The 12,249-nt window shown below is 41.1% G+C and overlaps 3 protein-coding genes across 3 annotated transcripts; all 3 read left to right on the top strand.

Moving 5' to 3' along the window:
- The first annotated feature begins 23 nt into the window (after positions 1-23).
- On the top strand, positions 24-3,525 carry LOC106878727 (caspase-7). Its single transcript, XM_052977489.2, has one exon. The coding sequence runs from the start codon at positions 181-183 to the stop codon at positions 451-453; it is 273 nt and encodes a 90-aa protein (XP_052833449.2). The 5' UTR covers positions 24-180; the 3' UTR covers positions 454-3,525.
- Positions 1,540-3,525, top strand: LOC149130678 (caspase drICE-like). Its single transcript, XM_089343863.1, has one exon. It carries the CDS (start codon positions 1,540-1,542, stop codon positions 2,371-2,373), a length of 834 nt encoding a protein of 277 aa, XP_089199989.1. The 3' UTR covers positions 2,374-3,525.
- A 5,691-nt stretch (positions 3,526-9,216) lies between these two features.
- On the top strand, positions 9,217-11,296 carry LOC149130677 (caspase drICE-like). Its single transcript, XM_089343933.1, has one exon. It carries the CDS (start codon positions 9,597-9,599, stop codon positions 10,428-10,430), a length of 834 nt encoding a protein of 277 aa, XP_089200059.1. The 5' UTR covers positions 9,217-9,596; the 3' UTR covers positions 10,431-11,296.
- The last annotated feature ends 953 nt before the right edge of the window (positions 11,297-12,249 follow it).

Here is a 12,249-nt window from a genome sequence, read left to right as displayed (position 1 = left end):
GGTGCAATTGAGCTAGACGAATTGCTTTCTTGTCTGAGACCCGATCGCTGTCCATCTCTAACAGGAGTACCCAAATTAATCTTTATTGAAGCATCTCGTGGAGGTAAGATTGATGTTGGAGTCGAAAAAAACGATGCTTGTGGATTCGGATTTGAAGAAAAGCCACCAAGAATTCCAATTATGGCAGATATGTTGGTTTTCCATTCGTCACCAAATAAATATCCGTCAATGAGTAATAAAGAAAATGGTTCGTGGTTTATGCAAACTTTAAGTAAAACGTTGATGGAACATGGCACTGACTATGAAATCATGACACTTTTAACCGCTGTCTGTAAGTATGTTGCCTCTCGAGAATTCCAAAGTTCGGATAATCCGGAATACAATGGTTGTAAACAAATGCCTCAGATTATGTCGACGTTGCTCAAAGAACTAAAGTTTGAACCAAGGAACTAAAATATTTCCGGTGTGGGATCCTTAAAGACTTATTCTTCATTCTCAAATCTGAACTAACATTGTTTTATATGCAACTAAATATGAACAATATTAATATGTAGGCTATTTTATTCATGTAATTTCATATATCGCTGGATTCGTAAAAGTTTGTCTTCCAAAGAGCAATCATTTTTCTTTCTTCTAGCACCATTGCGTAATGTTTTTTCAATTGTTCTGCTTTTTCTTCTTCTTTTTCTTTTTTACTATGGTAGATAATCTCCTAAGATAATTTGTCTCTTATTAACATAAAGTCTCTGAAATGACAACGAAATAGTAAAATGTATTAGCTTTTACGTTAGGTCTTAATTTATTAAAATATTTTCACATGTAATACCCACAACATAAATTGATAAATAAATATGTCTCCAACTAAAAAATTCTTCATGTGACTACAAACTTGATTTGCTTAAATAAATAACCTCTAACATTTTAATGTTTAACTAAAACTATTTCCTACCATAAATTCTACTTAGAACACCAGTGCCTTCTAGGAATATTGTAAATTTCAAAATAATTCTTCACTCTGAAAATTGAACTAACATTGTTTTATATACAACACAAAGTCTCTAAAATGACAACGAAATAATAAAATGTATAAGCTTTTACGTTAGGTCTTAATTTATTAAAATATTTTAAGTATGAAACAAAGATTCTTATGTAGTTCTGCTATAAGCAGAAAATTTTGTTTGTAAAATAATTAAATTCCTAAATCTAGTGTAATTTATCAGTTGCACTGGATTGCATTGTTGGCGCTCCGTCGCTTACGACGTCGAGGGTTCCAGTTGATCCGATCAACTGGAACAGCCTGCTCGTGAAATTAACGTGCAAGTGGCTGAGCACTCCACAGACACGTGTACCCTTAACGTAGTTCTCGGGGATATTTCACCGAAAATTATTTTCAGCTATGTTTTCACTTTGAAGCCAAGAGTTGGATTTCGTTAACGCATGCGCATTAAATAATAATCTGATGTTAATCGGGTGAGATGACGGGAATGATATATCTAACAGGAACTAGATTCAGCTTGTCGCATTGCTGCATCGACTACTATGGACGCTGTAAGTGTAAATGGTAGTACAGGCGCTCAGTTCCATTTACCAACTGAGGAAGATTTAATGAAATGTTTCGAAAAATATGACATGACACATGAAAAGCGAGGTGTTGCCTACATCTTCAACATGAAAAATTTCAGTGACCCAAAACTTCAAACTCGTCACGGCTCATCGAAAGACACAAAACATTTAAAAAGGGCTTTAGAAAATCTTGGTTTTCATGAAGATGATATCAACATATGTAAAGATTTTACAGCCAAAGAAATGCTCGGGGCTTTGGAAGAATTTGACCTAAACAATCCTAAAATTAATATTGATTGCTTTGTTTGTGCAATTCTGAGTCATGGTGGTAAAAACGATATCATATGTGGATACGAAGGTAAAGTTGAGCTAGACGAATTGCTTTCTTGCCTGAGACCCGATCGCTGTCCATCTCTAACAGGAGTACCTAAATTAATCTTTATTCAAGCATGTCGTGGAAGTAAGATTGATGTTGGAGTCGAAAAAAACGATGCTGCGGAAACAGAATCTGAAAGAAAGTCACCCAAAATTCCAATTATGGCAGATATGTTGGTTTTCCATTCGTCGTATAATAAACATCCGTCAATCAGGAATGAAGACAAAGGTTCGTGGTTTATGCAGACTTTAAGTACAGTGTTGATGGAACATGGCACTGACTATGAAATCATGAAATTGTTAACTGCTGTCTGTAAACGTGTTGCCTCTTTTGAATTAATAAATCTGGATAATCCGGAATACAATGGTTGTAAACAAATGCCTCAGATTATGTCAACATTGCTCAAAGGATTAAAGTTTGAACCAAGGAACTAAAATATTTCCGGTGTGGGATCCTTAAAGAGAAACGGAGCTTTTTACGGTGAGAATTTCTGATGCATGTGCATATTATACGAAAAAAAAATATTTTAGACACGCATACATCCACAAATGCAAAGGTATATATTTTAGGAATTCATACACCTACAAATAAATAAAATATTTTCACATGTAATACCCACAACATAAATTGATAAATAAATATGTCTGCACCTAAAAAATTCTTCATGTGACTACAAACTTGATTTGCTTAAATAAATAACCTCTAACATTTTAATGTTTAACTAAAACTATTTCCTACCATGAATTTTACTTAGAACACCAGTGCCTTCTAGGAATATTGTAAATTTCAAAATAATTCTTCACTCTGAAAATTGAACTAACATAAGATTCTTATGTAGTTCTGCTATAAGCAGAAAATTTTGTTTGTAAAATAATTAAATTCCTAAATCTAGTGTAATTTATCAGTTGCACTGGATTGCATTGTTGGCACTCCGTCGCTTACGACGTCGAGGGTTCCAGTTGATCCGATCAACGGAACAGCCTGCTCGTGAAATTAACGTGCAAGTGGCTGAGCACTCCACAGACACGTGTACCCTTGACTTAGTTCTCGGGGATATTCAGCGTGACACTGTGACAAGGCTGACCCTTTGAATTACAGGCACAACAGAAGCAGGAAGTAAGAGTGAGAGAAAGTTGCGGTGAAAGAGTACAGCAGGGTTCGCCACCATCCCCTGCCGGTGCCTCGTGGAGCTTTAGGTGTTTTCGCTCAATAAACACTCACAACACCCAGTCGGGGAATCGAAACCGCGATCCTATGACCGCAAGTCCGCTGCCCTAACCACTGGGCCATTGCGCCTCCACAGCACTGGATTAACCACTAAGCAAAATAGTCATGTGCTTAGGGTATCAAGGGAAGTGGAGACACTAGAAAAATGGTAAATGGTTTACATCACAAAAGAAATCACTTCAACCTTGTTACAGCAACATTCAAAGTGGTTTATATGATCGGAAATATATTTTCGAAGAGTTCATGTCGCCGTAGTGAGTATCCGATCGAGGACTATGCAATTAAAAAACGCAGGAGAAAACTTTTCCAATGTAAATAAAGTGGTTGTACACAGAAATAAACATTATTTTTTCATATTACTGGTAGTTTTGTTTCATTTCAAATATAGACATTATTTTATAGTTTGTTATTGTTTATATTTCGAATTACATATATATGGGGATACCAAACAGCCTTCTCTCATCACATAGATGAAGAGGCTAATCTAAAACTGAGGCTGAATGACGTCCTCTCCTCATACCGACACTCTGGAATTCAATACCGAAGGATCGCTCTTATTTTCATACAAAATTGTTTTCGTATTGTTTTTATAAAAAAATAACAAATAATTCATACTGAAAACTTCATAACCTTTTAGTTATATTTCATTCGTAAGGCGACGAGCTGGCAGGAATGTTAGCACGCCGGACGAAATGCTTAGCGGCATTTCGTCTGTCGCTACGTTCTGACTTCAAATTCCGCCGAGGTCGACTTTGATTTTCATCCTTTCGGGGTCGATAAATTAAATACCAGTAAGACACTGAGGTCGATGTAATCGACTAGGCCCCCTCCCCACAAATTCGATGTCTTGTGTCTCCAGTAGAAAAGAATCGTTAGCACGCCGGGCAATATGCTTAGCGGCGTTTCTTCTGCCTTTAAAAAAATGGATGCTGATTGCAAGGCCTTTGACGAAAGGCCGCTCAAAATTCCAATTATTGCCGATATGTTGTTTATTTGATATTCGTCTTTCAGGATTAAAGAGGAAGGCTCGTAGTTCATCTAAACTATGTTAGCAGCAGCAGTCTACATCACTGCGATCACCACCACCACCACCACCACCACCACCACCACAACCACCACCACCACCACAACGTGGCTATGTGTCGCAGCAAAAGTTACTTACACCACCAGCTTGGCATCATTAGGAGGGTGACTGCTGTTACTATTAATATAACGCCGTCACATCATCCAGCAGCAACAGTTGTAAGTTTGTTTACATCAACGCTTAGACAGTCGGCAACATTTACTGAGTCACTGTCGCTGGTAACATAAAATTGAGGAATGGTTTAACGGAACCTGTATTAACTAGACATTTCCGAGACTACTTTGCTTCTGAGGATTTGCCTTTCCGCCTGAAGTATACAGGTTTTGTGAAACTTGCCGCCATTGTCAGAAGCTTTCCTGGTGGATTAAATGTGTGTGTGTGTGGATATACATAGATAGATACATAACGTTGACCACAGCACATTGAATGTCCGCGTTAGTGGTCAACGTTATATATAAAAATATACTTTAATCCCTTGAGATTGCAGATATTATTTCTGAATCTCTTTGATTCTTTAAATGTGCTAGCTTCCTGGTAATTAATCGATATTAATTAATATATGATTTTTTACCCTATGTTTTAATAGATAGATAGATAGATAGATAGATACATACATACATACATATATATATATATATATATATATATATATATAGAGAGAGAGAGAGAGAGAGAGAGAGAGAGAGAGAGAAAGAGAGAGAGACAGACAGACAGACAGACAGACAGATAGGTTTCTTTATTAGCCACACAGGGCTCAACACAGAGGGGACAAAATACAAATGTAGAGTTTTTTCTTTTCGAGGGGGGGGGGGGGGCGAAAACAAAGCAGAAAAAAAAACAAAAGTGGGGACAACGATGAAAAAAACATCGCAAAACGTTTGGGGTATTTACACAAAATACGAAATAATACAGAAAATTCCCAATAAATGGGGAGGTTATCCGTGGAAAGAAAAACCTACGAAAAGACCACGGTAACCTCGGTCCTTAGTGTCACAGTTAGTTAAATAAAATTCCTTTTATTTATGCAAGAAACGTAAGTAACTCTCTGTTTACCAAATTTTAAAACGTTTTATAGAATCATGGTCAAGGTGGCTTCGTCATTTATACGTGCCATTCTTGCTACATGTATCCATCTTTTTTCGAAACATTTGCTAGACAACACTTGCCTCTCTACTCTCACCTTCCTTTTCAAGTGATACTTGAAAAAGTTGATGAGAGATTGACCAGAGAGGAAAGTATTTGTCTCTAATCCTTTCAGACGCGTCCACCAGATGCATTCTTTGGCCATAGCCACAAGTACGATAAATACAGCTCTTCCTTCCCGTTTAAAGGAAGGAGGCGTGACGATATTGACGATAGACTCGGTTGATAAACCGACTCGTCCCACACGCGACAGCAGTCGTTCGACATAAGCCCACAGCTCCGAAATGGTTGGACACTGCACGAGTGCGTGCAGAACGGTTTCATCGCTCTGACCGCATCTCGGGCAGGTCGGCCCCGCTTTTCGCGAGCCGTGTCTATAGAGCTTATCCCGAACGGGTAGCGCCTCTCGGTAACACTGCCAGGCCAGGGATCTCTGGAAGTTGTCCATAGGTCCCGGCCCGAAAGTCGTCCTGAACAGGCGGGTCAGGTATTCCTCGTCGACGCCCAGGTTCGCCCCGAGATCGTCGTCGTACCTGCCCTCCACTAGTCCCCTATAGAATGACTTCGTTGTGATGCAGCCGCTCAAGGTCGACCCGGGACGGCAAAGTTGTTGCAGAGCAACGCGACACTCACGGTGCCATTCGCCATTCCTCGGCCTCTTTTTGATCCACGACTGCAGCTCGGTCATGGAGACGAGCTGCGGGAAAGCGCGTCGCACAAACGGCGACCACACCTGCTCACCATCGTCTACGTAGAGCCGGAGATGTCGCAGTCTCAGCGCATGTCTGCGCATCATCAACCACGGCATCCCCAGCCCTCCTTTCAGCGGGTGTTGGCAACAAACGGATCGCCTCACCATCGGAACGCTTCCTTTCCACAAAAAGCGGAAGAGGATGCGCTCCATTTCGGTGATGGTGCGATCGGGACAAGGCACGACGGTCAGGCGGTATTCGATGACGGACGCGATGTACGCGTTCGCCACCTCCGCCCGACCTTTTAGGGACAGCTTCCTCCCAGACCATTGCCGGCAGAGAGTGGCCACCCTACTCGTTATCTCGTCCCAGTTCTTCTCCGTTTGCAGGTCCGGACCGAACCAGACTCCGAGCAACTTGACCGGACCGTCCATCCAGCGTCCCACTACTGAGGCGCTGCCGGACGGTATGGGCTTGCTTCTCCAGGTGCCGAGCAGCAAACCCACCGACTTATCCCGGTTGATTTTCGCTCCCGTCACCGCGTCGTAGTCTTTCAGCGTCTCGCCGACAAGCTCGATGTGCTCGTGGCTAGACGCTATGACGGTGACGTCGTCCGCGTATGCCGACACGCTCGTCCCGCACCTCAGTTCTCGCGGGATGCCCCTCAGCGTCGCCAGCTTCCGCAGTAGTGGCTCGAGAGTCAATGCGTACAGGAGCGGCGACAGGGGACATCCCTGACGAACCGAACGTGCAATGTCGAAGGGTCCCGATAGACGTCCATTGACGCGAACAACCGAACGGATGCCTGTGTACAAGGCAGCCATCCAGCCGCGGAAAACGGGACCGAAGCCGGCCGCTTCGAGGACGGCCTCCAAGTATCGATGGTCTACCCTATCGAAAGCTTTGGATTGATCCAAATTGATCAGGGCCCCACCCATGCCAGGTTCCTTAACTACCCTCTCTATGATGTAGCGCATCAGATGGAGGTTGTCATGGATGCTCCGGCCCGGCACGGTGCACGTCTGCTCCGTGCCGACCAGTTTCTCGATGACAAGCGCCAACCGCTTGGCTAACACCTTGGCCAAAATTTTCATGTCTGCATTGAGCAGAGTGATGGGCCTAAAGTTATCCATGGCGTCCCCCTTGTTTGGATCTTTCTTCAGCAGCGTTACCGCTCCTCGGCTCACAAAACCAGGAATGCTCCCGTTCTGCTGCCAGTTGCAGTACACGGCCGCCAAGACGTCTCCAAACAAGTCTGGCATACAGTTGTAAAGCTCGTAGGGCAGACCATCCAAACCCGGAGATTTGTCCGTCGAGCAACCCGCCATCGCGTCCCTCACCTCCTCCGCCGTGATGACCCCTTCGCAGCACTCCGCCTCTCTTGCCGAGAGTCGTGGCAAGCTGTGCAGGTAGGCACTAAAGTCCACCCTGACTTCTCGCTCGCCACTCCTCCCGAACAGTCGGGCAAAATGCCGCTGAAACGCCTCGCACATCTTGCTCGGCTCGAGCAATTCGCGCCCCTGTTCGTCTACCAGAGACCGGATGGTGGCTCTGTTACCCCGCTGCGCCTCCGCCACCCGGGCCTCTCGTGCGGCTCCAACACCTTCATTCCTCAGAGCACGCATCCTTGCCCTGACAGCACACCCTTCGTGTTTAGCATTGAAGTGTTGGTCGAGGGCCAACCTCGCCGCTAAAACGTCGGATGCGATGCCACTTCGCAATGCCTCTTCTAACTTTATCACTAGCTCCCCCTCTACTCTGTTCCTCTCTACAGCTAGTGCCCTGCTATACCTTATTGCTTCGGCCCTTACTGCTCTCTTGAGGGCAAACCACCATTTGTTGTTGACGATGGCTCCCGTCAAAGCCCTCTTTACTAACGTGCTAATCCGGTCTCTGAAAACCTGTCTCGACGGGAAAGACGCGTTTAGTTTCCAGTAACCGGGACCCTGCCTATGTGCCTTATCTAAGTCTAGCGTACACGTCACAAGTTTGTGATCCGTGTAGCTGACTATGTGGAACTGTGGACATCCTAAACTATCTCTATCTCTTGTCCTACACACTATCCTATCTAGATACGATCTCGACGACCCAATGCGGTTGCTCCAAGTCCACGTTGGCACATTTGGGTGGTCGAGTCGGTACCTGTCAGACAACTGGAAGCGTCTGAGCAGGTCTATGAGGCCTTTGCATCCCCTTCTAGTTTTGTCACTCCCCACATAGTCTAGATGCGTGTCCAAGGTAGCATTCCAATCTCCCACTAAAAGTAAGGGACGAGACGTTCCCAGGAATACTTCTAGACGTCGAAAGAAGTCCGACCGACTTGTTAAAGGAGGCACATAAACTGCCAGCAACCGAAAAGCGCCTCCATCGCTGCCGTCCACATCTAGAACAACCAGTCTACCCTCCGGGTCCGTAAATATCGTCTTTACTTGGAGATCCAGACTCTTGCGAAAAAGAACCGCCGTGCCACTACCGCCCATCCTCGGCAGACAGGGAGAAAAATAAATGTTAAACTGTCCGCCAAACATGGAGTTTATGGCCCGCGGTTCATGGAGTTTGGTCTCACTAATGGCTATGATATCCAAATTGTGTGACTTGATGTCATTTAAGAGGTACCCTTGTTTCCAAGGGGACCCCAAGCCACGCACATTCACACAGCCAATCTTCACCATGATTCTATCAAAATTTGTGTTTTACACACGAAAGGAGAGAGAGAGATAAAGGCTGGAGGGTATTTCAGCCGAAACATTGTGTTGACAACAAACAAGATGAGGACAAATATCCGTCAAATGTAAATAATGTAAATAAAGAACTGTCAACGACGGACAGCCGACGGCGACGCCGACGTCACATGGTGTTTATATGAAATTATAGGATGTCTCTGTCGTCACTTCCGCTTTGTATCGAAAAACCTTTTATTCTCTAAGAACAATATATTTTCATTATATTCTGATAGAACACTGCATGTTTAATCAAGTGTGTGTGTGTGTGTGTGTGTGTGTGTGTGTGTGTGTGTGTGTGTGTGTGTATGTGTGTGTGTGTGTGTGTGTGTGTGTGTGTAGTTTCGTTATGCGAAATTTTGTGGAGACAGATATGTCCAGTGACTAAACATGGAGTTTTTCTTGCTGGGATTGTGTCCACTCACTCCTTTATGAGGTTTGACCTCATTTCCGCAGCCGAAGTGCCTAAGCAGCCGAAGTGCCTAAGCAGACGATTGTTGTTTACATTCAACGAATTGTCGTTTCAATTAATTCTTTTTAAAAAGAGCTTCACTTTCATTTTGGACTTACGCGATCTTAAGTAACTGGAAATATTTTCAGTGGTTCCGTAATACAAAAGCCATACTTCACCGAAAATTATTTTCAGCTATGTTTTCACTTTGAAGCCAAGAGTTGGATTTCGTTAACGCATGCGCATTAAATAATAATCTGATTTTAATCGGGTGAGATGACGGGAATGATATATCTAACAGGAACTAGATTCAGCTTGTCGCATTGCTGCATCGACTACTATGGACGCTGTAAGTGTAAATGGTAGTACAGGCGCTCAGTACCATTTACCAAATGAGGAAGATTTAATGAAATGTTTCGAAAAATATGACATGACACATGAAAAGCGAGGTGTTGCCTACATCTTCAACATGAAAAATTTCAGCGACCCAAAACTTCAAACTCGTCACGGCTCATCGAAAGACACAAAACATTTAAAAAGGGCTTTAGAAAATCTTGGTTTTCATGAAGATGATATCAACATATGTAAAGATTTTACAGCCAAAGAAATGCTCGGGGCTTTGGAAGAATTTGACCTAAACAATCCTAAAATTAATATTGATTGCTTTGTTTGTGCAATTCTGAGTCATGGTGGTAAAAACGATATCATATGTGGATACGAAGGTAAAGTTGAGCTAGACGAATTGCTTTCTTGCCTGAGACCCGATCGCTGTCCATCTCTAACAGGAGTACCTAAATTAATCTTTATTCAAGCATGTCGTGGAAGTAAGATTGATGTTGGAGTCGAAAAAAACGATGCTGCGGAAACAGAATCTGAAAGAAAGTCACCCAAAATTCCAATTATGGCAGATATGTTGGTTTTCCATTCGTCGTATAATAAACATCCGTCAATCATGCATAAACGTAACGGTTCGTGTTTTATGCAGACTTTAAGTAAAATTTTGGTGAAATATGGCACTGACTATGAAATCATGAAATTGTTAACTGCTGTCTGTAAACGTGTTGCCTCTTTTGAATTCAAAAATCCGGATAATCCGGAATGCAGTGGCTGTAAACAAATGCCTCAGATTATGTCAACATTGCTCAAAAGATTAAAGTTTGAACCAAAGAACTAAAATATTTCCGGTGTGGGATCCTTAAAGAGAAACGGAGATTTTTACGGTGAGAATTTCTGATGCATGTGTATATTATACGAAAAAAAAATATTTTAGACACGCATACATTCACAAATGCAAAGGTATATATTTTAGGAATTCATACACCTACAAATAAATAAAATATTTTCACATGTAATACCCACAACATAAATTGATAAATAAATATGTCTGCACCTAAAAGATTCTTCATGTGACTACAAACTTGATTTGCTTAAATAAATAACCTCTAACATTTTAATGTTTAACTAAAACTATTTCCTACCATGAATTTTACTTAGAACACCAGTGCCTTCTAGGAATATTGTAAATTTCAAAATAATTCTTCACTCTGAAAATTGAACTAACATTGTTTTATATACAACATAAAGTCTCTGAAATGACAACGAAATAATAAAATATATTAGCTTTTACGTTAGGTCTTAATCTATGAAAATATTTCAAGTGTGAACGAAAGATTCTTATGTAGTTTTGTTATTAGCAGAAAAATTTGATTATAAAATAATTAGATTCCTAAATCTAGTGTAAATTCCTGATTGTAGTGTAAATTATCGGCAGCGCTAGATTAACCGTTAAGCAAAATAAGGATTAGAGTATCAAGGGAAGTAGGGGCACCGCAGAAATGGTAAATGGTTTACATCACAAAAGAAATCACTTTAACCTTGCTACAATAACATTCAAAGTAGTTTATTTGAAATCGGAAATATAATTTCAAAGTATTCACGGTGCCATAGTGAGGATCTGTTCTGGGACTTTGTATTCAAAAAACATTGGAGAAAACTTTTCTAATGTAAATATACAAAAATAAACATTATTTTCCATCTTTATGTTAGTTTTGTTTCATGTTGAAAACTAAAAATGTATTTGGTCAATATAAAAACCTTATATATATATATATATATATATATATATATATATATATATATATATATATATATATATATATATATATATATATATCGGCAATTGGTCTTCTTCGGTCACGAGTGGACGGCCATCATCATCATATATATATATTATTCAAAAGAATTGATTGCAAGGTATTTGAGGAAAAAAACACACAAAATTCCAATTATTTCAGATATGTTGTTTGTTCGTCCATCGTCTTTCACGACTAAAGAAGAAAGTTTGTGCTTTATCTAAACTTGAAGCAAACTCGGAACTTTTTGGTTATTTCACTCCCATTTAAAAAATTGGGTTATCTCCCCATTAAAAAACTGAGTTAATGTGACGACAAGAGATTGGATTAAAAGAGATCCTTTTGATTCAATACTTCAACAACACATTGTTGACTTTTGGCCTCCTCAAAAGGAATGGTAGGATTTGTTATAAAAATGTTATCAGATTCAAAACGATGTTGTTTCGTCTCTTCACCTTCATGTTTATTAATTTTTTCAGTTTTTTTCTTTTATTGAGGGTCAAACAATTTTTTACTTGGGGGAGATAACCCCGTTTTTTTTAATGAGGGGAGATAACCAAGATGTACCGGAAACTTTTTGTCAAATATCGTACTTTCTGTAAAGGATATATACACCAAATAAGTTGTTGTTGGCACTCCGTCGCTTACGACGTCGAGGGTTCCAGTTGATCCGATCAACGGAACAGCCTGCTCGTGAAATTAACGTGCAAGTGGCTGAGCACTCCACAGACATGTGTACCCTTAACATAGTTCTCGGGGATATTCAGCGTGACACAGTGTGACAAGGCTGACCCTTTGAATTACAGGTACAACAGAGACAGGAAGAAAGAGTGAGAGAAAGTTGTGGTGAAAGAGTAGAGC

Source organism: Octopus bimaculoides, chromosome 28, assembly GCF_046866305.1.
Source record: "Octopus bimaculoides isolate indiv1 chromosome 28, ASM4686630v1, whole genome shotgun sequence".
In the NCBI taxonomy this organism is placed as follows: domain Eukaryota; kingdom Metazoa; phylum Mollusca; class Cephalopoda; order Octopoda; family Octopodidae; genus Octopus; species Octopus bimaculoides.
Note: the sequence above shows the minus strand (reverse complement) of the source record. Positions and strands in the feature narration are given on the sequence as shown.

Coding starts and splice junctions, on each gene's coding strand:
- LOC149130678 (XM_089343863.1), top strand. CDS start 1,540: ATGGACGCTGTAAGTGTAAATGGTAGTACAGGCGCTCAGTTCCATTTA.
- LOC106878727 (XM_052977489.2), top strand. CDS start 181: ATGGCAGATATGTTGGTTTTCCATTCGTCACCAAATAAATATCCGTCA.
- LOC149130677 (XM_089343933.1), top strand. CDS start 9,597: ATGGACGCTGTAAGTGTAAATGGTAGTACAGGCGCTCAGTACCATTTA.